Raw genomic sequence first — 27,495 nt, 5'->3', positions numbered from 1 at the left:
AATGCCTTTCAAGCCAGAGACTTCAGAAGGGAGGTTGGGAATCAGCACAGACCAGCTGGGACTTACCATGGCCCCCTCACTTCTCCTTTGGGCAACTTCTCTCTGCAATCGGGCCACAGCCAACTTCTCCCTGGAGAAGCAAAAGCACATGATTAGTTGACCATCCTTCTCAATGCAGAGGTACACCGGCCTGGCTTCAAAACATTCTTCTGAGGTCTCCAGAGGAATCCCTTCCTTGGTTTAGCTCACTTCCTCCACTTAACTTTCTATAAATATTTAAAGTGATTGGTCATGAGTGCATTGTTTTCACTGTGTGTCATGAAAGAGATCTTTTGCCTTGGATTTTATAATAGCCAAATGAATGCTCAATGCCAACTCAAAGCTTCCTTTTAAGTTCATTAACATATATCATTTGTAAATAAATTTTCCATGGCTAAAATATTTCAGTTGTTCTTCCTGTATCAATTTTGCTCATAAGTATTTTCGCTATTCTTATTTATTTTGTTGCCCTGCGCTGATACTGAATTTAATAAAGCAAACAAAATGTAACTCTGTACCATTCTTGAAATAAAAATAGAAAATCCTTTGCAGACTTGCTACATAAAAGGCATGGGGCTGAGCATTTTACCTGATCTCATATGAGCCTGAAAACAGCCCTATAATAGGTTTTATTATCCCCATTTCAAAGATGTGGAAACTGAGGCTAAGAGAGGCTAAATAACATATGGACTGTTCATATTTTCTATTTCTTCCTGATTCAGTCTTGGAGCCTCCAACTGGTAAGTAGTAATATTACAGTCAAACTTTAGGTTCTCCTTAGTTCAAAACCTAAATAAAAATTCTGCATGTCATTTTTCAGGGTCTAAGAAATATGAAAATATGGAATTGAAAGTCAAATTATTTAAGTACTCTTTAGTTCACACAGGGTTCATTTTGTGTCCTTTATAATTGCAATTCTGATTTCTCTTACCAAAAAATCTAATATTAACCAAAATTTTAAGACTACTTTTGTAAAGTGACAGATATCTTCATTTTGGCCAGCTTTTCAATTATTCTTAAAACAGTTGAGAGACGAAGTAGGGATAAGTGAACTCTTCCAGTAATTCTCAAATCTTAGTTCGAGCAAGAATTTTCTCTGAAATCCTCTACTGCTATCGAGGTGTGAAGCTATTGCATCCCTCAGCCCTCCCTCTACACAGGATTCAGCTACATGCAAACAGAGAGGAAGCAACCTGAATCCCAGAGGAGGGAGAGGATTTCTCCCCTTCTAACTGCTTGTGTCTTTGAAATGCCCAAGACTATCAAGAAGGCATGTATTGGGTTGGCCAAAAAGTTCGTTTGGGTTTTTCAGTAAGATGTTAACACAAAACCCGAACGAACTTTTTGGCCAACCCAATATTTTAGTTGGGTTAAAGTGGAGTAGCTTTTTAGTAGGAACAGTTCTCTCTCTGAATAAACACCTAAAGACAGACTAGAAGGAGGAAAACTAGAGTCAGGAGACTTTTGGGGTATACAGGTTTTGGGAGCCTAGAGCAGGACCTGTGCTTATACCCTATGAGAGGGGCAAAAAGGTAAGCAGGAAGAAGCCAGAGAGAGATGGGGTCACATGCCTCTTTTAGAGGTAAACAAGGCAGAGAGCCTACACGTGTTCTCTGACCCAAGTCCCGATGAGCAGATGAAAAGGCAGAGGGAAGAGAAGAATGCGACACACTTCTGGCTTAATATGAAAATTAAACACGTGGCAAATACTCATGAGGACAAAAAAAATAGAGAAGAACACACTTTATATTCTATGACTCAGTAAGTCCACTCTGAGGTATAAACTCAACAGAAACTCATATATATGTTCACTAAAAGGCACGTACTAGAATGTTTATAGGAGGACTACTTGTAATAACCTTAAACTGAAAATGCACACACCCATTAACAGTAGAATGGATAAACCTGAACATAGTTATACATTGAAATACCAGAAACTACTAAGAAGGAATAATCAAGACCTCATCACAACAATACCATTGAGTGAAATAAGCAAATGCAGACGAGTATACATTTTATGATCTCATTTACGAAAGTTCAAAGACGGCATAACTCCTACCTAGTTTGATAAGGTGAGAAAAAGAAATTAAAGACACAAATAACAAAAAGGAAGAGGTAAAATTGTTTATATTCACAGATGACATAATTTTCTAACCAGAAAATCCTAAGGAATTTACAAAGCAACAATACAGCTAATAATTTAGCAAAGTCACAGGATACAAGTCAATTTACAAAAATCAATTATGTTTTTATGTGTTAGCATCACACAACTGGAAAATTAAGTTTAAAGAATCTGTAATAACATAAAATACTTAGGGAATAAATGTAATAAAAGACTTAAACTGCTACATAGGAACCAGAAAACACTGCTCAGAACAATTAAAGGAGATTTTATACATACACATACACACACACACACCACATTCATGGATTCACACACCACATTCATGGATTGAAAGGTTTACTATTACACTGTCAAAATTTTTACCAAAATAATCTATAAATTATTTTTCACTGGGATGTATAACTCCATGAAACTAAATAAAGAGAACCCAGAAGCTACTCTGGTACTAAGGATGATAATTAAGTTAATATAACAATACCTGAACTCATTGTTTTCTCTGTATACTGAATACGGAGACATTTAACTTCTAGTCTAAACTCTAATCCACATTGTCTTCTATTTTCCTTGACTGTTTATTTAGTATATCTTTTCCTCTAAATAAGTTCCTCCTTGACCACAAGGGTGGCAGCCAAAATTGCTGACTGATGCATTTTTGCACGTGGTCAGTTGTGGTGTAGTCGGTGTAGTGTGGTGTAGCTGTGGTATAGGCACTGTACCAGCTGCTGCCCTGAATGCTGAGATCACATTTAGTCCATCTCTATAACACCTACTAAGGGCCATTTAGCAGAAACAAAATAAATGTTTGCGATTTGCTGAGTGAGGAATCAGACACAGAATCTAATACCAATTTGCCCAGCATGATAGAATTTCTAATAACTACCAATTTGCATTTATGAGTACACAACACACGCATACACAATGATTCCCACAGGGCACCTTCTGGTTCTAGTTGGCCACAAAAGCTTTTTACACACATTTTAAAATTATGATAAGCACAGCTTCCATGGACTACCAGGTAAATATCTGAGTAAGCGTCAACAAAGTAAATTCCTATATAAGGACACTGAATGAGGGGATAATAGTACAGCAGTTCTCATATATTTGGGCCACAGGACCCCTTTGCATTCTGAAAAGTTACTGAGGACCCAAAAGAGCTTGTTTACATGGGTTATAGCTACTGATGTTGACCAAAAGACTTTCTGTTCAAGTAGGTTATGTTCACAGATATTTACCATATATAAATGAAAACAGGTAGTTTTAAAAAATAGTTACCTATAAATTCATTAAAAATTAATAAATCCATGGTAACATAAGTAAAACATTTTTATGAAAAATATTATATTCCAAAACAAGAATAAATTTCATAAGAAGAGTGACACTGCTTTAAAATTTTGCAAATATATCTTTAACGTCTGGCTCTACAGAAGACAGCTGGATTCTCATATCTGCTTCCGCATTCAACTTGTTGTGAGAGCACGTCATATAGCTTCTAGAAAACTCCACTACACACCAACGAAAGAATGTAAGGAAAAAAACGCAAATATTAGCTTATGAAAATAGTTTTGACGTTGTGGATCTCTTAAAAGGGTCTTGGAAGCACCCAGCATCCCAGGCCCACACTTTGAGAATTTCGCCCCGAAGACAGATACAGAACTAGAAATGGAAGGCGTTCTGGAAAATTTCCTGGAATCATCATTTCTGATTGCTGAATCTTCAGAGAAAGATTTAATATATATACCAATAGCCTACTAATTTTTTAGAAGAGCAGTTTAGCACAAAAAAGACATTTCTAGAAACAGAACAAGAGTCTATCTTATCACTATCATCCTCCTAAATAATAAAAATAATTCTAATACAGTGTAAAGGTTAGGAACATCACTATTTTATCCTTAAAATAGATTTCCTTTATCACACTATTAGGAAATAGCACATGGTATAGGTGCTTGTCAAATCTTATTCAGTTCAATTGGAAAGAAAACTCCAAAGGTTTTAGCCATTAGTTTTTAAGAAGGAAAATATTAATAAATCATAAAATTTTGTAGTCTGCCCACACATTTTATTTTTTGGCCTTCAATAAAGTATGAATGAACCAACATAGAAAACGAACATCTCAGAAGTGGTAGCACATTAGCCACTTGATTTGGTGCAACAGAGAGTAAAATATGTAAAACTAGAAACGTCAACTTTACTTTTGACCTACCGCTACGTGAGCAGAGATGTGCCCCACTTCAAACAGCCACGTGGAAATGTGTGACACAAACGTGGAGAATCTCAGAGTAGTCTGGGTCACAGGAAAGATAATCCCCAACCCTAACCCTGCTCTCTGGTCATCCTAATTTACAAATTGGAAAATCGCTTTAGTCTACTTTATGGGATCTACTCTCATTTAAAGCAGCCTGGTGGTGAAGGACAATTTGCATGACCAACAAATACAAATGCCTCTTTGGGTCCATGCTCTGTAATTGTTCTAAATCATTTATTCAGGAAATGCAACATATATAATGTCGTGGAGCAAAGACTTCTAAGGGTTCCGAATAACAGCCCAGGGTTTTCTACAGGGTGGGTGGGGAAGACCAGTGCCAGTTAAGTTCCACTACAGGAGGGGCACCACAATTTTAGGTACTAGGAGCTATTTTATGTAGTAGGCCTCTGAATCATATTTCCTTTGAAAAGAGGGTTTCAAGGCTAAAACACACCAAAAAGGTTCTTTCTTGAGGTTCAATACTTTGTATCTCCCAAATCTTTCAAGTTTTTGGTATTCCATGTGTGTGCAGTTTATGTCAGCAGGAGTTTTTCTTAGTAGGAATAGTATTTTTTTGTGTATGAAAGAAGAATTGTCATCCTTTATTAAAATTAAGGAAGTAATGGAGTTGAATGGGTGAAATTATCTACAATCAAATTCTTAGGATTTCTAGATGTTAATATTTCTGGGCTCAAATTATGAACTTAAAGTATTAAAAATAAATGGGACTTTTTTTTTTTTTTTTTTTTTTTACAGTAATCTCATCTGCTCTTGGGTTTAGTAGTCCCTTGGCAAACCATATCTTCAAACCCCCATGGTCCCAATATACGTGTGAAGCCAACTGGGACCATCATCTTTTTTATGCAAATTCGGGGTTGTTAAAAACAGCTTTGTGTAAAAAATAAGGAATCCTTGCCTTGCATGCTACCCAAGGCAAATTAAACACACTCCTAAATACTTGTGTTCCTATTTGAAGGTCTTCGCTCATCTGCTAAAAACTGACAACTGTGCTTTTGCAATACGTCTCTGTTTTGTTTTGTGTTTGTAGCAAAGCCAGTAGCTCATTATGAAGGGGGTACTGACTTTATGATTGCAAAACAAATGCCCAGAGATATTTTGTCAAGAGCTGTGGACCCTTACTTACAGAACAGGGATAATAGAAGAATATAAAGAATAAACACACAATAAAACAAAAGTGATGACAACACTTACTTCTCTTTCAGTTAAATGCAAAGAGAATCTTTCCCTCCAAGAAGGATGAAACAGAGCTACATTTTTATTCAATTTTATGCACAAATGGCGAATTAGTCCCAGGTTTCTAAATCCTTCAGTGCAGCCGCGGACAATCTCAACTAAAGATCATAATAAACAACAACAAAGTTATTTATGTGAACCATGGGTCTTCAGAAAACTACAGATACAGCTACAAGTTAAGCCCATGGAAAGACTGCCTACAATGATACCAACAGGATGCTGGCATTTGTAAAAGCCAGAAAAGACCTGCAAAGGTTTGGATGTTTAGAAAAATGTTCCCCAAGGGGTAAGCAGCTTTCGAAGGGGGACTGTATTCAGTTTGCGATGTGTGGAGACGTCCGACTTCAGGGCACCGAGCAGCCATCTGTTGTAGGAGTGGGGAAGGCAGGCCTGTCTGGAGACAAATCAGTGTTCTGTTGCCATTTTCAAGGAAGCCCTGCACCCATCCTGAATGGGTAAGGATGACGCCACTGTGCAGCCCTGCTCTCCACCAGGCAGATGGTACCCCCGTGAGGCTGCCCTGGAGGAAGGGTCGCACTGGCACTCAGTGTGAGTGTGGAGAATTACTTCTACTCATTGTGAGTCTCGTCACCCCAAACTGCTCTATACACACAATGCATTTGAAGGGTGCCGATCGAAACGCACCTCCAGCAAGCTGTCAGTACAGTAAATACTCTGCCAGCTAATCTGTACAATTTCTACTTGACTCTTCTGGAAAACTAAAGCAGAACAACTAAGCAGGCTCACACATGTATTTAAAAAGAAAAAAAAACATTATGGGGCATCTTACAAACCCAAAGTCCATTTCCTTTACTGTGGGAAAGAGATTGGGCTATTAAAGAATCTTCTACTATCCCCCCAAACTGGACCTTCATGTTAGTTTTGGTCGTTAGGTTAAGCTCCTATATTCTAAAGTATTTAAAACTCAGTTATTTTTATGTATTATATAATATATACATCTATCTCTATTTTACTTTATTTGGAATATTCTGCTGATTATATACAGTAATCCAATGATGGTGGAGATTCTAATTCATTCAGCAAACACTTAAAGTTGAGTTTAATGAGTTTAGGCACTGGGAAATCAAGATAAATAAGATGGTTCTAAATTCAGAGAGCTCAGGGTCTAACAGACAGAAAGCACACCTAGGCACACCTGTGTCATAAGATGCACTAAGCATAACGTGAGTGCTGGGTATTCAAAGGTGTATTCAAAGCTAGCTTTTAAAATAAATGTTAGGTAATGATTTTATCAAAAAATAGAAAGTAAACTGCCTTGAAATGGGAAGGTGCATTCTCCTATTTCTAAGAGAGTTATTTTTCAAATTTCATGCTTTTTAGCAAGTCATATAGAAAAACAGGTCTGTTTCCACAAGTCTTTTAATTATAGAGAATCTCTATTATAGGTCTTGATTCCACTATTCCCTAAATTCCTTATGTTTGGCAGGTGATGGTACTGGACTTCAGTTCAGTTCCAAGTTCTGCCCCTTTGGGTCATGGTTTTATCCAGGTCACTTTTCAGAGACACTCGACCGACTTCTTCAGCCTTTTCCATTCCGATACATCATATCGCAATTTTAAAAGATAAGAGGAATGGTTAATATTTATTGAACAGTTAGTATGTCAAGCACGGTTCTAGATACATGAAGTATTTAAACCTCCAACAATCCCATGAGGTAGGTATTATTATCATTTCCAGGACACACAGCAATGCTTCTCAAACTTTTTTGAGAACCTTTTTACACTCTGAAAAAAAATCTTTGAGGACTCCAAAGAGCTTCTGTTTATGTGGGCTACATCTATCAATGTTTACGGTATTCAAAATGAAAACCAAGACTCTAAATATATATTAATTTACATATATTTATATATAGTAAAATACAAATACTATATATATTAATTTATTTGAAATAACAATAATAATTCCATTACAGGTAAACAACATATAATTGTGAAATGCAACTATAGATTCCAAAACAAAAATTAGTAACAAGAATGGCAGTGTTTTATAGTTTTGCTAATGTCTTTAATGTCTGGCTAACAAAAACGACATCTGGATTCCCATATCTACTTCTGTACTCAGGATATTGCAATGTTAACATGTTGAAAAGCCTCTGGCAAACCACTGTATGCCCATGAGAGTGAAAAAGACAAATAACATCTTAGTACTCTTAGAAAAACAGTTTTGACCTCTGATTTCTTGAAAAAGTCATAGGGCCCCTGGAGCCCCCAGTGCACAGTCTGAGCGCTGATGTACAGTGACACCTATCTTCCACGGGGAAACTGAGGCTCAAGTAGGCTGGGAAACATGCCCACTGTGCCTTAGCTGTTAAATTTAAATACAACCATGCATGTTTTTCCAAATCTGCAAAATAGTGATGAATACTTATTTAGTTAAAATCTCATTTGCTAGAACTTGTGCCTCCGTATTTATCATCACCTATTAACCACCGCCTCTACTGCTAGAGAAGGAATCATCAGTTGAAACAGGCTGGGACCTGGGACCCTTTGCTACAATGCTGGCACCTGGACAAACATCTTGTCCAGCAAAAAAATACAAAGAAACTATAAGGGACTAAAAATGTGCGCATGCGCAGATAGGGCAAATTATGGACAACAAGATACAAAGAGACCAAAAAACCCAACTGCCACTTCTGAAGAGCAGGGAGCAAAAGCAGGGTACTGGGCATGCTGCACACAACACCACCAAAGGGGTGGGCAGACCACCTAAGGCCCCCCTCCAGCCCGACCCCTAGGCACACCCCTACCTTCATCCCATATTAGGATCCAGCTTGGCCCGCCTCGGGGAACGAGTGAGCAAGGGAACCTGTTGCTTCTTCTCGCGCCCCCCTGCTGCAGCAGGGGCCCCAATAAAGCCTTGCCTGCATTTCTTGTCTGGCCTCCGATCAATTTCTATTAACTAAGGAGGCAAGAACCCTGGTCGGGAACACAATAATGCAAGAAATCATGGGGGTGTCCAAGGATGAAACATCCTTGACCCTTTCCATAGCAATCAATGGGAAAACCACTGATCTAACTTTTCAAGGACACACTGAATTCCAAGTCCTATGAACCTACATTTCCAGCCGAGTAGAAGAAAAATACGAATGAAATTCCTCATATAAACCTATGCTCAGGCGCACATTCTGTTTCAATTAACACCACCCCCTCCCCATATTTTTCCCTACCAAGATCTCACCAAATGCCCAAGAGGAAATGAGATAAATGATTACCCTCATTTACACCTTGGGGCAGAGAGTCACACTCTAAAATCTTAGAGAAAAGTTTCAATAAATCATCAGTCTTCCCCATTTCTGAGCGGGCCCCAAGAATGAGAGCATGGTGGCGACCTGGTGTGTGTGCGAAGAGAGCAGGTCTGCTCCCCCCGGAGGCCTAGAACCATTCTCCGCCTACACAGGCATCCTGGGGAGCTGCCGGCCACAGAGGCAGGACAATGCCGAGTGCCAGGTGTGCCTGTGGAGTGGGCAGATGGGGAGATCGGGGGCAACAGTCCCTGAGTAATGGTTAAATTAATTAGCCTTTCCAAAGCAGATCATTTAATTACTCATCCGCTCAGATATTCAGGGCAAGAACAGATTTAGAGAAAGTGTGGGAGCTACAACCCAGATGAAAGAAACTTGCATGCAACTTTTTCCAATGCATAATGTCAGTGTTGGCCCCAACACTTATAAATACCCAAAATCACCCTCTTATTCCGTACTTTAGAGGAATCAATTCACATCCACAATGCATAAAAGTCAGGAAGTTGAGAGTGGTTCTCAGTTGGTGACATTAAACGATTTGGGTCAGCAAAAACTAAGGCAGCAGGACTCAGGGCGGCATGCACACACACTGACTGCGGGAGAGAGAGGAAGTGTAATAACAGTGCACTGTGCTGACTAACTGATTCCCTTCCCACTAAGCAAACAAACAAACAAATGAACAAAAAAACAAACTTTTTTAGAGAATACAGCATATTGGAATACAGAGATCATTAGTAAAAACAAACACACACGCAAATGTCAGTTGCCTGCCTTTCTGAAGGTCTTCTGTCCACGTGCTGCTCCTCCTGGAGCTCTCTGAAGATTTCTAAAATTGTTCTCCAATTTTCTAAGTTTCTGGAGAATTTTCTAAAAGTTTTCTAAATATGATGCCATGTAAGTGCGCTAGAACTTGAAAAAGAATAGATACGTGTATATGTATAAGTGAATCGGTTTGCTGTACAACGGAGACTAACCCAACACTGTTAATCAACTATACTCCAATATGAAATAAAAATTTAAAAACAGTTGTTCTATAACGAATGTTCTTCCACTCTGAAAAATGGTGTCTCAAATGACACCCACCTTTTCATTTAGTGGTTCACTGATTCATCCATACAGCCACTTGTGTCACCCACTGTATCCTAATTGCTTACCTGTTTCTCAACCCTACTGGGCTGTAAGACTCAGACGGCTAGGACTTCATGCTCTTTGTGTGTCTGAGGCACAAACCACATCCTCATTGAATGAAAGATCATGATTCAGGGCAAAGACAGCCTGATGGACTTGAGGCAAGATCACCCGCTGCCTTTATCTGTATTGAGTATCAGAGGTTAGTCCCATGCCCCACCAGAGCTTAACAAAATGTGCCAATAAAACCTACTCGTACCAACGCACTTGTAGCGTTCTGCGCACTTCAGATGTACCACGTACTCTTGTTAGCAAATAAATAAACCAATGAAGACATAAACTTGTCTTTCTGGGGATTCTCCCCTTTATTTCTGCTTAGAACTATTAGCTTTCACTAGAATAATACGTGCTTTAATCACAACATTTTTTATAAACACAGGGTCTAGTAACTTTATTGAACACAATACTGAGTTAAAAGAACCCCATTTTCTTCTCTTTTTTTTTTGTCTGGGGCAGAAGGAAATCCCAAAAGTCTCCTACCTAATGTGTTTCTAAAATACACACTGCAACAAAAAATTCCCCCAACTTCAATGTAGGAAATTTGAGTCTTAATTCTTGCAGTAACTTCTTCCTTGAGTGTAAAGCCAGTTCAAAAAAAATTTCCTAGAGATATACCTTTCTAAGAATCATTGAAGAACTACCTAATTTTTTAAACTTAATTTTCACTTCTGAAAAGCCTAGATTCTTGAATGAGGAATCCTTATGTTTCCATGTTTTCTAAGAAACATGAATTTCCTATGTTCTCAAGTTCTATACCCATGATTCTCCTTTTAACATTAAAATTCCACTAAAAAGACACATCTAGGTTTGTTTTACATCTGGCAAATAAGAAAAAACTGAAAAACAAAAGAATTTCATTAATAGTGTTTGATTTTCTTCCATCAATTTTGGTAACATTCAAAAGTAATGGGCGATATGTCATTTAAGACGGAAAGAGAATTCTTAGGGAAAAGAAAACACAAGCTAACCATCTCCTAAGGAGCAATGTATACCTGTGGGTGTGTGAGACAACAGCCTTCATGTTACAATTAATTTGGTTTCCATGGCTTTCAGTTAGCAATGGCCCTGAAATCTCATTCTGTCTCTATTTTCATGAAGGTCCCAAGATAGTATCTGCGAGGAGATTCAAGCCATCTCTCTAGGCTGAGAAAAACAAGGCTTATGAGATCCTAAAGGAAGAAGTTGAAGGAGGTAATGAAGACCCTGGTAAGGCTGCAACACAGAATAATTTATCCCCTAAATCCTCCTTCTTCATTTGTGGAATGAGCCACACATACAACGTAAATTCTGCTCAACAAAACGGTGGCTTTTAGGGTGGATTAGCAATGCCATAAATTCATCCCACAAGTACCATGCTGCCTACTACGTCAGAGGCACTTTGCTAGGCTCTGGGGAAGACACAATGACAAGTTAAGGCTTAATCCCTGTAGTCAAGAAGCATCACGTCTTAGAAAACAGACCATGTGTCTATATCCAGTGTTATGAGTTGAACCGTGTCCCCCTAAAAATGTGAATGACTTGACATGTTGAAGTCCCAGAACACGACCTCATTGGAGTCAGTGTCTTTATGGTAATCAAGTTAAAATGCGGTCATTAGAATGAGCCCTAATATCCACTATGACTGAAGCCCTTAAAAAAGGGGGTAAATTTGAAGATAGGTACAAACAGAGAGAATTACATGGGAAGATGAAGGAAGAGATTGGGAAGCTTCTTCTATAAATCAAGCAATGCCAAAGATTGCCAGCAAACCAGAAGCTAGGCAAAGGGCATGGAGCAGATCCTCCTCGCAGCCCTTAGAAGGAAGCAACGCTGCCAACACCTTCATATTAGACCCCTAGCCTCCAGTACTATGAGACAATACATTTCTGTTATTTAAGCCACCCAGTTTGTGGTACTTTGTTAGGGCAACCCTCGCAAAGGAGTACATTCAGATGTACTTATATTTTAATATAAAATCTATCAGTTACATGTGTTTGGACATAATCCCTCTCTCTACATACAAATATACACGTAGCTTGGTAAAATATAATGGGTGCCCCAAGCAAGTGTCACACAGTTTCAGTAGAAGGAGTATTTAAACACTTGTGACCAAGAGAATCAAGGAAGTCTTTACAGAGGAAATGGCAGTCACATTTCAGACAAGCTAGAGCCACAGTAAATCAGAAGGCAAAAAGTCAGAAGGAATTTATGACTGTAGAACTATAAAATATTTACTGCAAACTTGTTCTTGTTGTTTTTCATCTAAGAAACTCACTCCTTTTACATGCCACTTCTCAAGAAAGGTCAAGAAGTCTGTATGAATGACTCAAGTGGCACACTTCATATCTAAACCTCTACAAGTACACACTAACTTAGCCGCAAAGGTATTTTTAGTACTTTCATCTTCACCTCCTTTTTACTAAGGCTACTGTGATGTCTAGTATAAGATAAAGTGCTGTCTTCCTGCTCTGTTATAAGACTATTGACTTAGTTGGTCTTCCAGACTGGGGGTGGTTTGCAAATAGACTTACTCTGGCTGCCACCTTCTGCTTTGTAAATACACTTAACTCACTCTCTGACTGCTGCCCCTGTTACAGGGATGTGCACTGGTCACTGTGGAGTAGGTAACAAGGAGTTAGAGGGGTCACCTGTGGTCCTGGAACTGGTCTGTCTAGAGACAGAATGATAGAATCCATGACCAGGCCCCCCATAACTCAGGTCTCTCCCAATAAGCCATTATCAAGCCCTAGAAACACTTTTTAAAAGCGAACAATGGGAAACTTTAGAGGGAAACAGAAGACACTGATAAGAAAACAGAACCTAATGTCTAAGAGATGAGAAAGGAACGGAAACCAATCTGTGAAATAATTTAATAGATGTGACACCAGGCAAGACCCTAATGGGAAGGAAGAAAATTCTCAGATATACGACCACATAGGATACTCTCAACAGAAGTAAAAGTGTTTTAGAAAACAGGAAAACAACTCAAATGCAAACAACAGCAGATGTTTTTGAAGAATAATAATAGCACAACAACCAGGCAACGAAATTAATTCTGTCAAAACAGGTTACTGTAAACGTTCAGTTTATAGGTAATTAAACCTAAGCATTTAAATTGCCTGTTTTATCATCACAGTGAGAGAGAGGAAAATTTTAAAAAATGAAGGCAGCTTTTGTATCTTAAAACAAGGGAGGGGAAAGTCAAGTAGTGACTGAGTGGTTCAAAATTTTAAAAAAGCCATTTTCTGAAGGATGGCAGGCACCCACCACCTTCAAGGCAGGAGGTGGTTGAAGACGTAAACAGTCATTTTTGAACAAATTTTGATTACATTTAAGAAAGAGGATAATGAGAGTAATAATAGCAATAATTAACACTCACACTGTGATTACACTCCAAGCGCATTACAGTTAGTTATTAACTCATTTCATCTTCATCCTAACCATAAGGTGGGCACTATTATTATCGCCATTTTACAGATAAGGAAAACAAGGCACAGAGAGATTATGTATCTGCCCACAGGTCTTGCGGGTAGTGATTGATGATGTCAGGATTTGGGGGCAGGCACTCTTGGTCCCAAAGCCCCATTCTCATCTTAACTCTGTGCTATCCATGTAATTCTAGCTGAAGTTACACTTTTTAATGGTGCGTTGTTGTTCAGTAATATGGACACTAAAAGATCTGTGTGAATTTCGTAAGAAGCTCTCAAAATCCGTTTTCATTCCCTTTGAGACTCAAGCAACTAAAGAAGCAGAACAGAGGTGTGGTTTAATAGAACAGACTCTGGAATCAGGCCGCATGAGTTCAGAATCCCAGCTCATCCGCTGACCAGCTTATGGACCTACGGGAAGTTACTTACCCTCTCTGTGATCGAATGTGCTATCATTTACAAATACAAATTGCCCCTTTCTGTGGGAGGATTTGACTTCCCCACCCCACTGACATCAGGCTTGGCATGAGACTTGCTTTGACCAATGAAATGTGAGTGAAAGGCACATGTGTAACTTTTGGGCAGAAACTTGAAGGGCCAGGACAAAATCTGCCGTATTACCTTTCTCGTTATGATCAGCAATGTTTGAGAAAGAGGCTGACCTGGGTCCTGGAGTGAGGATGCCTTGGAGTCAAGCAGCAGACCCACCACTGACTTCTGATGGAGTAAGAAATATATCACTGTGCTTTTAACTCACTATAATTCGGGGGCTGCTTGTCACATGACATACTGCCTCTCTTCTCTCATACTCTCTCTGTGCCTCAGTGTCCTACCTGCTGCGAGGGTTCTTGCAGGAATTAACGAGTTATGTTTATAGAGCATGTAGAAACAGTGGCTGGCATATGATAAGCTCTATGCACGTGTTCATTCTTTTAATTATATTCATCTATCAATGGTGGGAGATAGGTATTACTGAGCCAGATACTCACATGAAAAGACCACGAGAGAAACGATTGCTGGAGGAAACGTTGCCAGTACTAATCAAATCCAGTGCTTTTCTGACTCTCAGATTCTTTCAGCTCAGTCCTTATTGTTATACTGGTTGCCCTTTGGGCTTTTTGCAAACTTCTCCTTCTCTTCATTGCTTCCAGTAATCTTATCCATTTATTGACAATTCAGGGCGTTCATATTAGTGACCCAAAGTTTCCAGACAGTTTTCCTGCTGCAAAATCTAGTCAGTTACTTTGGCCATGAAGATTCCTCCTCCATGGCCCTCCACTATCTTTTTGGAAATACAGTTGAGCACCAGTTTTCCTGTCCATGGAACACAATTTGAGTGAGATCATAGCAGCTGCTATTTCTTTGTTTCTCAGGGTGAACGATTAGATAACTTTGACAAGTTTCTTTGTTCCATGAGTTTTGACTGGCTTTAGTTTGCTAATGTACAACATTGTGCGGAAAAGCTCTTGTTTCACAATTAATGTTCCACACAACTTGCTTTCAGGGGATGCCGCTGAGGCATCCAGAGGTTGTGATAAGCAGATACCGGGACCTCTTATGCCCGAGAGGAAGTTACCGTGAGGCTCCCCCAAGCATCTTAGAAATCACAGGCCACTAAAGTGGTGGCCCACAGAGATCTTTGACAGCACCACCCTCGTTTCTGAGAGGAGGAAATGGAGACTCAAAGAGGCTGACTACCTTGTCGAGAAAAATTTCAGTCTGTTGAGCAAAACCCGATAGACCAGAGTCATTATCCATGGGAATCATGGATACTGTGCTCTTTCTAGGGCTAATAGCGCTTCAAAGAAAAACACTTGGTGACAAGAATACATCTGGACAGACTAAAAAACGTGTTAAGTACCCAATTAACAAATCCATTCACTCCAGGTTACTGAGCATCTTACTGGGTTTTAATCTGACCCATTCACAAAAGCCAAAAAGAGCGTACTAAGAAAGCTACAGTAACAGAGCCCCATTTAACTATGCTCCTACCTGAAGTAAGTTGGTAGGATAGAGTCAGTATCAGGGCTTAACTAAATTAAGATATAAAGCAGAAATCAAGTCATTTATTACATCAAAGAGCTTTGTTTGGTAGTTACTTACTAGATAAGTAACTCACCAGCTATTTTCTCTGAAATAATAGTGATTAGAATGACTATCATATCCAACAAAAAACTGCAACAGGCAATAAACAGGGTGAATCTTCAGAAAATAAAATACGCCAAAGGTAGCTACAGCTTTTGACTGTCTTGGTAGCAAATAAAAGCAAAAGTTATTTCTGGCATTCATCATTTTAATGATTTCTAAATTTGCTTCTCCAAAAGAAATGTACTGGAGATTAATATAGTTTACATGAAAACAAACAGAATGTGTAAATTACTAAGGGGTTTACTTCCTTGCTTTGATTCTAGCCACTTTCCCAAGCCCTAAAAAGACATTCCCTCAAGTTTTGAGTGGTTTCTGTGAAATCATCTCCTCTACAACTAAATAGGTAAAGAAAGAATGTACTTTTTTAGTGGATAATGGTAAACCTGAGATTTGTAGCTAAAAACATTCTTGATCACAAACACTTTGTTGTTTTCTTTGCTCCTTGGCTACATTCTCAGGTCGAAAAGACATAAGTGAAAAGAAAACAAAGAGAAAAGGATTCTGTAGGCACCCACATCCAAGAAAGGCTCCGCAGTCGGGAAAGTCACAATAAAAACAGACCGTCATAGACAGGAATTCCATTAAAGAAGGACAAAATATCTGCTTTGGGGAAGGGCTCAATCCATTAAAAAAAAAAAAATTACTCAGAGACAAAGTCCGGAGCTGTAATACATTCTTAAGATCAAAGGCAGAAATAACTAGCAATGTCCAAGTTAGTCCAAAAGAAAAGCAAACCTAGCAACAGACAGACTTTCTTGCAAATGGAGAATGTCTTCAGTATAATACAGTAAGTCTGCTGTATGTGACACCTTGACAAATTAAAGAAATAGAAACATTGTCACAAAAGAAAAGGAAGAAAGGAAGGAAATTCACAAAACAGTGCCCACAAAAGATGGATAAGAACGTTTTAAGAGAATACTGCATTGATTAAAGGGAAGCAAGGAAAACAAGATAGCTGCTCTATCTGGCTCACCCCCTACTGCACATGCCCTATTGTATTGTTTCCTTTGGCACTAACTACAAGAGAGTTTCATCCTATGTCTAATAATACTATTATTTATAAAATAGAAGAAAAACATCCTGATAAGAATATACCTCAATAGGAAAAAGTCTCCTTCTATATAATCTGAGTGTCCAGATGAAAAAGAAATGCTTTTTCAAAGTAATAACAATTACAAAGCAACCAGTGAACAAGATAAGCACTTGCAGAAGGAACCACACTGAACCTATTCAACAAACCAGCTTTTCTGTTACGTGAACCCAAGCATGGATAACTGCTACTCACTGGGAAAACCTGCAGTGCTGTCAAAATCAGCCAATGCCAGTATACAGTCGCGTGGGAGGAAAATCTTTAAGAAAAGAAGAAAGTTTAGAGAGAAACAGAGGAAAGGGTGACAATACAACTTGTAAGTCTTTATTCAACATTATATCCATTGACCTATTACATTTAAGTCAATATGGAAGACACAGGGTTTTGAAAAGTACACACAGACACAATGGCCCCTGTCCTCCAAAAGCTAGAACTTGTAAAATATTACTTCGGTCCCGGATTTTACCAATGCTCATTTCTTGCAATTATAAATAGAATGTTCAACTCTGTAAGTGAAGTTATTTTCATATTCTGGCCAGCATCCCATATTAATAAAATTTTGCTGCAAAGTACATTTATATTACATTGAAATTGAAAAGTCCGAATGGAGTGCATATTTTCAGAAGTCCAAGTTTATAAACAATCTATTGAATATGGAGGTTTCCTATTCCATAACTTTACAGACATGATACGTACACCTAACTACATTTAATACCAACCATTTTACATATGAACTACAATCTGATCGGGTATTTCAAAGACTATGTGGATAGCCCGCTAGAGTTGGGGAAGAGTAAAAAACATCCATAATTCAATTAGGCAGCACTTATTCAGCCATTAAAATGTGGCAGCCACTGTCTTATATGCTCCTACGTATGTCATCTTATTGAATCCTTGCAAATCTATCCTTTTTACAGATGAGTAATAAGACCTTCCAAATGAACAGCCATTTGAACTTTAAACCATTGCACTAAACTCCTTCAAACCACATACCTCCAGAGGAGATTCCTGTGGAACCTAATTCGTTGCTGGTTATGAATGGATTTACTCTGCTTTTGAAACATGATCAAACCAAGCATGATTCCAGCAATAATTCCCCAGCAGGGTCTGTAGCCAGAAGGGCCAGACAGCAAGGCTAGGACCTTTGAGCAACCCCTGCCCCTACGCTTAGGGGCACTCCTAAGAGTTCAAAATAGGAAATTCAGGCACGCAGTTCAGAGAAGCACATTCTGACAGGGTATGGGTAAAGGTCCAGATTTGGAAAAGTCTAGAATGTTCCTGAAAGGCAGGGTTCTACAAAGGGGATTTCAAGGCTGGTGGTCAGCTGAGAGCTTAAGGTTCAAGGACAGAATTCCAGTTTCTACAAGGGATGATGGCAATGTGATAATACCCTTAGATCAGCTGAAGTACAGGGAAGAATTTCAAGGCTTCTACTCTGTATGGGTCAAATCAGCAACAAGGATAATCTGAGCACACAACCAGATGCTTTTAAGTTTACTTTTCCATAAAACTTATAGTCATTAAATAAAACGTATTAGTTTACTCTTCTGTTGGAACTATGGGACTCTTAGTTCTCTGGACCCTGATAGGTCTGTTTTGAAAAATGGCAAGTCTAAATCTCTATGGCACTGATACTCCATGAGGGATAAGCCAGCTTTAGGAACATTAATTCCAGGGCTGACCACTGTGAATTCCTTGACACACTGCTCACATCTGGAAAAGTCTGTCAGGAACAAAATCTAGACGAGCTTGTGATTTTGCTGATTTCTCTTCCACTTTTGACCCTCAGCCTTTGGTCACGGGCTAAAGTCTATAGATTCATTCTAATTTTCAGAGGGAGAAAACAGAAAGTCTGACATCAAATTTAACTTTTAAGATATTTATCTAAAGTTTTAAAGAAGGGCTTTGCTTTCTAGAAGAATGGCCAATGTTAAAGCAAGAACTAAGGAATAAACATTATTCAGACAGAAAAAGCACTGTATTCTTCAGTCTATATGAATATAGACATAAGTCGTTAGGCCAGTTGACAACGAGGGGCCAAGTCTAGAATCACAGACCACGTCTTCCTCAGTATCGTGCTCCACACCCAGTAGGTCTTAGTAGATGCTTATTAAACTGAAGTTAACACCTGAATCTCAGACTCTTCATCTTTAAACTTGGGTGATAATGTAGTCATGCCTCATGATTTATACATTACACATTTGCAAATTTGCCTACTCAGTAAAATGTACTTGCAATCCCAAACTCAATACTTGAGGTGTTTTCATGATCACTTGCAGACACGAACAGAGCAGCAAAAAATGTGAGTCACCGATGCCCACGGGGCCAGCTGAGGTCGAACAGGGCGACGCTCTGCAGCTGTCATGTTGTAAACAAGCATCATTTCCACGACCTATTTAGTGCCATGCTTTTTGCTCTTCTGTGTTTTGCTGCTTAAGACGGCCCCCAAATATACTGCTCAAATGCTATTCCTTGTTCCTAAGTACAAAAAGGCTATGATGTACCTTACAGATGAAATATACGTGTTAGATAAGCTTCATTCAGGTATGAGTTATAGCGCTACTGGCCATGAGTTCAATGTTAATGAATTGACTATATATATTAAATAAGGTATCTTTAAACAGAAACACACATGAAGATTACATATTGATTGGATGATGAAGATGTTATCACCAGAGGCTCACAGGAACCTAACTCTGTATTCCCCTTAGGAGTGATGGTGCACTATTCACTAAGTCAATGTTTGCAGCAACTTTCTAGAACGTCACTATCATGAATTATGAGAAGTGACTGTATTTACTCCACCAGTGGTTTTTAGCTCTGAGAAAATGTAGGTTTGGAAAATGCTGGTGAAGTGACCAGCACAAGTGGGCACTTACGGAATCTGACCTACCTAAAGGCAAAACCAGTGTCCTGTCAGGCGTCCGCAAACAACACAATTTAAAACATCTACCTCAGATTCACCGTATTTCATAGAAGAGCATATGAAAACACGAAATTGCATGTAAATGTATCGCTGAAGTCAATATACTAGTAGAAATGGGAAATACTAAGATTATTTATAATCAATCAAAAGGCATCTGAGTTCCAGGTCAGGTGAATATTGTCAGAAATAGGCTATCAACTTGCTAATTAGAAAATCACAGCCTTTTATGCATAAACCTTTCAAATAAATCCAATTAAAATGGCAATTCAGACTTGAGCATGTCGGTGACAAGTCTATTACCTCCACAGGTTGCAGTTACCAAGTTGTCCTGATAGTAACAAACCAGGATTGCAACATAAAGCACACATAAAAGCAGAAACTCACCAACAAGGAATGCTCCTATCTGATGAATCTAAATCATTTACTTTAGGAAACAACACAGCCTTGCTCAAAAAAACTCTGCCTTTGGGGCTTCCCTGGTGGCGCAGTGGTTGAGAGTCCGCCTGCTGATGCAGGGGACACGGGTTCGTGCCCCGGTCCGGGAGGATCCCACATGCCGCGGAGCGGCTGGGCCCGTGAGCCATGGCCGCTGAGCCTGCACGTCCGGAGCCTGTTGCTCCGCAACGGGAGAGGCCACAACAGTGAGAGGACCGCGTACTGCAAAAAACAAAAACAAAAAAACTCTGCCTTGATTAATTACGACAAACAACATACTCTTAAGCAGAGATCGTGTGTAAAAGTGTAACAAACTAACTCTTTCTTGGTACAGATAAGACCACTTTAATTCAGATTTCACTAACTCAGAATCAAGGGCCTAGGCAGGTTCTTTGTTCTATAATAATATTCGAGAGATAAAAGAATAATAAATGATATTAAAGGAGACTGAAGTTCTAGAACACTGTACTAAGAATTTTTTAAGCTTTTCAAGATTTTGAAAGCATCTATTCACATAAAACTTATTTACTTATTCGTTCAAGATTCATTAATTCCACACACATTTATTAAGTTCCCCTCTGGGCCAGCCATCAGAGATTCCCAAGAGAACGAGACACAGAATGGCCTTTCTGAAGCTCACAATCTAGCAGGTGAGCAGACCTGTCAACAAACGCATCGCAAGGCGATAAATACAATGAAAGACGGAACTGTAAAGGAAGAAAAACGTTACTGAGCTGAGGCTGAGGCTGAGGCTTTGAAAAATAACCCTTAAAAGGGGGTCTCATTGCCACATTAAAGTACAGTTTGTCCCGGGGCTGTGGTATCAATCAGTTCAGCTCTAGTTCATATGAATACCTGAAAACTAATGCAATTCTAATTCCATATGGGTGGGAGGGAAACCTCACCAACTCAGACTAGTTTGGACCAGCACCTCTCGCCTTCACTGTCAAGTCACTTCTGCTGTTCAAACTACAATTAGCTGAAAGTAACATGGTAAGCCAGAAGGTGGAGGTACAGGATGCCGCCTGTGGTGTTTCTAGCTGAGAGAGGTACTGGAAGGAGATAGCCCCCTCTCCTACCATTGAAAACGTATGTGCTCTCATGAGGGAGAACATGATTTCCATTATCCTGAAGTCAGTTGGCTTGGTCAAGTGATGGAAAGGTGACTTACCTTAGTTTCTCTCTGCAAAGTGACACACCTTGATTTTATTAGGACCTATGTTATCCCTTTCTCATCTCCCTCTGCTTTTAATACAACAGGAATGTGATGGATGTCCTTTCCCAGACTTAGGTTCTGAACATGGATACTTCATGTGTTTGAGGCTGCCAGAGAGAAGTAGGAGCAGTTGAAAGAACTCAGTCCCCCAGGGAGGCCATGGCCAAGGAGGCCCCCGCACACTAAATGTCTGTGGGGAGCCAAGAGCCCAGGGCTGAGGGGGCCTCGCTGCTGAGCACGAAGCATCTCTGCCCGCTCTGACCAGCCAAGCTGGATTTAAAGGGATTTTGATCTCTCTCCATTGCTCAGCAGGCTTCTTTCCATAGTGCCCTCCGGCAGAGGTGTCATCCTGTTAGGGAGATGCTGATGGGAATCAGAAAGAAGGCATAACTCGGACATCTGTAAGGATTCTGGACATAAGGCACATGGCTAAAGAATGTGAACGTGAAATCAACTAATCAGCAGAAAAAGAAAGCAAAGAGGTTCAATAATTCAAATATAAACTGCATAAACTACAGTGATATAACTTTCAAAACACACATTCACTCCCAGAGTAGATTTAAAACAAAGCTATTTATGTGTGGATATCTATATATTTATATCTATGTGTATTTATATACCCACATAGAGATATAGATACACACATATAATACATAACATATACACACACGTGTGCATGTGTGTACGTGCATGGCTACAAACTATCCAAATCCATTTCCTCTTCTTCTAGGCTCAGAGTGAAACGACATTTCCCTATCTCCCTTGCAGTTAGCATTCCAGCCAATGAAGTCTGAGTGCAGTGATTTGCGCTACTCATGGGTCTGACCCATAATAACCTTCTACAGATGGTTCCGTGCAGTTTCCCTCTCCCGGCTTACTGGGATGGAGAGGAACACTACAGCAACCTTGGAGACTACAGTTCGAATTCAGGAGAGCTCCATCAGCTTGGGTCCTTGAATAACTGCATGGAGGAAAGCTCCCGACTAAATCTGAACAGACACATAAGTAAGAAATCTATTTGTTAGCTAAGTCACAACAATTTGAGAGTTTATTTGTTACACAGCCAAGCCTACCCTCTCTATGACACAGAGTTGGGAGTGCCTCACTTTTTCGTAAACGATGAGATACATGTGCTCACAACCTAAAATCCAAAATGTTTCCAATACAACTTTGCTAGCTCTCTTCTACTCCGGGTTCATCTGTCTTTGCATGGGGACACAGCCAAATGAGTCAACAGAGAGAACCACATTTATTTGAGAAGACTTTGGTCAACACTGTTCTGAGGGGCAAACGCCCAAGTGGGCACGTGCCATCCACGAGAGAAACTGATTCACCTTCTTAACTCTTCTAAATGTGTGCAGACTGCGGGGCCATAATTCCACATCCAAAGTCAAACAAACAGGGATAAAATACTGAGTATACCAAAAAGAAGGTAGATCTCAAAAGCTCTGACCTAAATGATTTCTCCAGCAGATCATGATTTATGTGCATAACTGAATCACTTTGCTGTACAGCAGAAACTAACACAACACTGTAAATCAACTATACTCCAATAAAAATTTAAAAAAATGAAAATCTCAAAAACAAAACAAAACAAGATCATGATTCAGAGTATACCTTTTCTTAAGGCTGAGGAAACAAACGCAGAAGCAGGTCTGGATGTCCCAGCATCCCAGAGGAACACTGAAACATGTTTTCAGCATGGGTCTCAAGGAGGGTGAATTTAACGCATAATTTCATAGAAATCATCCCATTGGACGGAAAAGCTAGACCACAGGAAGCGATGTGGAAATCACAGCTCTGAGAAGGCAGCTGAAGAACTCTTCTTGTCCCTCTAACGTCTAGTACTTACACTTCTCTAGCCTTTCCTTACATGACGTCCAGAAAAGACTCCAAAGCTTTTCTAGGCAGCCCCAAATAAGTACCCTCCAAAACAAAACAATCTTTCTTATTTCCAAGTGAATTGGATTTGCAGTAACTTCTCACTTTATCTCATTCTTACCTAGACAGGGATCCATGAATTCACGATTCATGAGAGAGCATTCAAAGTGTCAAAAGGCTGAGTTCTTGCTTCCATTCTCCTACCATTCATATGGTTACAGACAAATCCCAACCTCTCTGGTCTCAGTTTTCTCATCACAAAGCAAAAGGAATGGATAAAAGAGGGTCAGTGAGTCCCCTTCCATCTCTTATCAGTCTACATGGTACCTTGTAATATATATCCTATTTCAGGTTAATAAACAACCCCAATTCCTTTATCAGGTCCTTAGATCATACATAGAATCCAAAATGTAAAAGACTAGTTTTAAAATACCATTTTATACTTAATCATGCTGGATTCCCATAAGTATGAATTTTTTATTCCTGCCAATCAAATAAGCCAAATGCCCTTATCAGAATGCATTCAATACATCACGTGCTGGCATCTTCCAAAATACGTTCACTTATTATGTTTACCAGAAAGAATTTGTGTTGAGCAGCTGCCTCAGAATTAATTAATGTGTACAGCTCACACTATAGAGTTACAAGCCAAATCCCATTATAACTAATACATTTTCAGTGCATAGCTCAGATTGCAAAGGACAGTGAAACTCCAGCTGATGGCCCATTTATTTACAGCAGCATGTGAATCAACAAAATTACAGGAGCATGAAACAAACAGTTCTGTTCTTGATGTATACTTTGAGTAATATATTCTGTGAAATGCCATACCCTGGAATTCTAGCAAATTAAAGAAACCTTACTGATACTTCGTTTCTTTTCTGTAAACTCTTCATCTTCTCTATTATAGAACCAGACTATAGGAAAATCGGAGTATCTGATTGTACCAGCTAGATTCTGATTTTTCCTTCCCCCCAAAGTTCTTAAACCAAGGAATTATTTTATAGCTCATTAACTGACTTCCTTCAAATACCACTACTTTTCATTTATATCCTGTTCATGTGCTAAATTCCAAAGCATTTTTGAAGGAAACTGAAGCAAGGTAAATAAAGCTGAAACACTGCTTTGACAACATTTTTTAAAAATCAAAAGCAGGTGTAATTGAAAGAAAATAATTATATATCTTGCTAGCACCTGTTCCATTTTTTTAGAACAAATGTTCATACTCACCTAGGGGATGTTCCAACTGCTTCTCTCATTTTAGTTTCCATGTTTTAGCTTTAATTATTATCCACAAATGACCAAGATCTTACCATCTCAAAATAAACAACCCGGTCTCGTTTTTTTCAAATCACACTCTACCAAAAATGAAATCAGACTTTTAGTTTAAATCTTATTTTTAACAACCAATCTTTGACTTAGCAGAAAAGGAGATCTTATCATTACCATTTGGGAAAAATATAAATTTCATCATCATGGGAAAGTATGAACTCTAGAATTGTATATTCTACAGTTAGGAACTTAGCCATGCAGATAGAATATCCACTCTCTTGGAACCTAAAATCCAAAATTAATGTGTAGGCATATTTTGAAAAGATTTTAAAAAGTAATAAAATAGTTAGATAAAAACATTAAACAGATACACAGTAGACAATACCTTACAACTGCACATCAAGGCATGAGCGTTTGTGGCTTGGTACGTCAGGCCAGTAGAAAAGTACCATGGAATCACAGAAGTGACAAACCTTGATCACACCAAAGCCCTGGTGAAAAGCAAAAGCTTTGGTACAGCACCCATACATTTCTGCCTTCCCCGGGCCTCACCTCTGAGCCCCCTGATGTAACTGCATAACTGATTTATTTTTCATCCAGATGGCTGGCGTCCTGTATACAGACTTAAAATGCTGACTGTGTCTTGGACATGCTTATTCAGTGAGTCTCGAAAGCCATTATTCACTAATTTCACGTGGAAATGAAATTTCAGCTTCCCACTGTGTACGAAGAACTTGGCCACTGACGCCACACACAAAAAGTGCTTTTTGCCAGGCAGGAGTGGAATGCAAAAGCCTTCCTGTGTGCTTCCCTGGCTCAGGCCCAAGCTGGCATATGGCGGCCCCGCCAACCACCACCATATAGAATACTAGGTGAATGCTTTAAGCAAGCCCTAATAATGTGATTTATAAAGCACGCACTGGACGGCTGCTGTTTGCCTCTACTTTCACTCAGGATAGCAGATTAATCTTATTTCAGATAAAAGCATTTGACTACATGTTGCTCCCTTGCACCCACTCTCCCAACATTATCAGCTGCTAACATTTTGGTGTATCTAGAAATAATCATGAGTTTCTAAGCTTCCTTCCTTTGCCATTTTCTTATTCTAGAATGCAATCCTCAACATGGGCTTCACTTTCTGTTTCCTGTCTGGGACTAACAGGCAAAGAAAACTGGCTCTTTGAGAGCAAGTTAAAGGTCTTAGCGAAGCTCACAGGCTTTCCTCTGGTGCAACGTTCCCACGCTGTGCTTATAAACAACTATTGATATTTTCTGGAATTTCATTCCAGAAATTGTTTGCTTTCAGAGGTCAAAGAACTCCCTTCCCCTCCCTCTTTGGGGTTTTAGTTCAGAATCAGCAGTGCTACTCAGCAGTCATAAATAAAAAGTCCCATGTAAATATACATGAACATTTCATACTGTCACTGAGGAGCTCAAACATTATCAAAACCATTAGAAACATTATCACAATCACTGGTGATTTCTAGCCCTGAAATCTACCTGACTTTTGGATCTTCCCAAGATTTATTTACATCGTGTTTGCAAAAGACAATTTGTATTTATAAATTGAGGCATGTATCCAGCACTCAGCAATGGAAGCAACAAGTCATACCCTGCGATAATGGCTGTCTATCGAGATCCTTTCTCCTCTCATTCTGAGGAGTAAATAGTTTTTTCTTTTCTCGTACTTTTATCTACCCTGCCACATCACTCTGTTCTTCCCCCATATCTGCAGGGGACTAATAACCCTCCTTCTTTCAGATATCCCAGGAATGTGTTTTTGTCCAATTGGCCTTCCCCAGGCTTGTCTCCTAGATAACTGAATTTCAGGATGAGATGAGTGATACAAATTATAGGGACATTTGGGGCATTAAAAATAAACACGATCAAGACAAAAGAGCTCCATTTTTATTTGGAATTACTCATCCAATTCCTGAAAATAACCAATGCTGTCAGCACTGACCGCATCAATACCCTGTTTTCTTTTCCTTTCTTTTTTTAAACAACAAAAACAACTGGTAGTGCATTCAGAAAAATTAACTTTGACTTGTTCCTGGAATCACAGCCTACTCCAAAGAAAGGGAGATGGCTTTGCATCCAAAGAGTGAATGTGCTTTAAAAACAAGAAACTGGCTCTAGCGTGGAGGGGACATCCAGAGACAAAGAGTCGTGGCTCCAGGATTTCTAGAGGGGACCTTCAAAGGAGTCGCCTGGTCAGAACGAGGGGGCAGGGTATTTGCCTGGAACCTGTATTTGCAGGGCCAGCTCACATTTCTTAATCAGACTGTGGCTTTACTAAAAGTGGCTGAGCGGGTGGCTAATGGAAATGCCACCATTAACTGTGTCAACGCAGACTTTGGTAAACCCCTAAAAGAATATAGCCACCGCGTGCAGTATCAGCCAGACCCTTCTTAGAAGTCAAGCTTGGATCTATCAGCCTTAAAAGAAACGTAAATGATAGGACAAACATCCTTGAAAAAACAATAGAGGTACTCAACCGTGGCACAATCCTCAACTGAGAGACATATAAACATTAGTGTGTCATACACAGTGAAGTAAGTCAGAAAGAGAAAGACAAATACCGTATGCTAACACATATATATATGGAATTTAAGAAAAAAGAATGTCATGAAGAACCTATGGGTAAGACAGGAATAAAGACACAGACCTACTAGAGAATGGACTTGGGGACACGGGGAGGGGGAAGGGTAAGCTGTGACAAAGCAAGAGAGAAGCATGGACATATATACACTGCCAAACGTAAGGTAGATAGCTAGCGGGAAGCAGCCGCGTAGCACGGGGAGAGCAGCTCCGTGCTTTGTGACCGCCTGGAGGGGTGGGATAGGGAGGGTGGGAGGGAGGGAGACGCAAGAGGAAAGAGTTATGGGAACATATGTATATGTACAACTGATTCACTTTGTTATAAAGCAGAAACTAACACACCATTGTAAAGCAATTATACTCCAATAAAGATGTAAAACAAATAAAATAAAGGGAATAATTAGATGG

The 27,495-nt window shown here is 39.4% G+C and overlaps 1 protein-coding gene across 1 annotated transcript in view; it reads right to left on the bottom strand.

The window, feature by feature from the left end:
• NCKAP5 (NCK associated protein 5) overlaps positions 1–27,495 on the bottom strand; it is a 1,037,966-nt gene that overhangs the window by 566,771 nt on the left and 443,700 nt on the right. Inside the window, exon 4 of the mRNA XM_060151527.1 lies at positions 67–130. Within this exon, the coding sequence (XP_060007510.1) occupies positions 67–130 (64 nt within the window). The remainder of the gene's footprint in view (positions 1–66; positions 131–27,495) is intronic.

This window comes from Lagenorhynchus albirostris, chromosome 6 (genome assembly GCF_949774975.1).
Source record: "Lagenorhynchus albirostris chromosome 6, mLagAlb1.1, whole genome shotgun sequence".
NCBI classification, from domain to species: Eukaryota; Metazoa; Chordata; class Mammalia; order Artiodactyla; family Delphinidae; genus Lagenorhynchus; species Lagenorhynchus albirostris.
The sequence above is the reverse complement of the archived record's forward strand: the minus strand, read 5'-3'. Positions and strand labels throughout refer to the sequence as shown.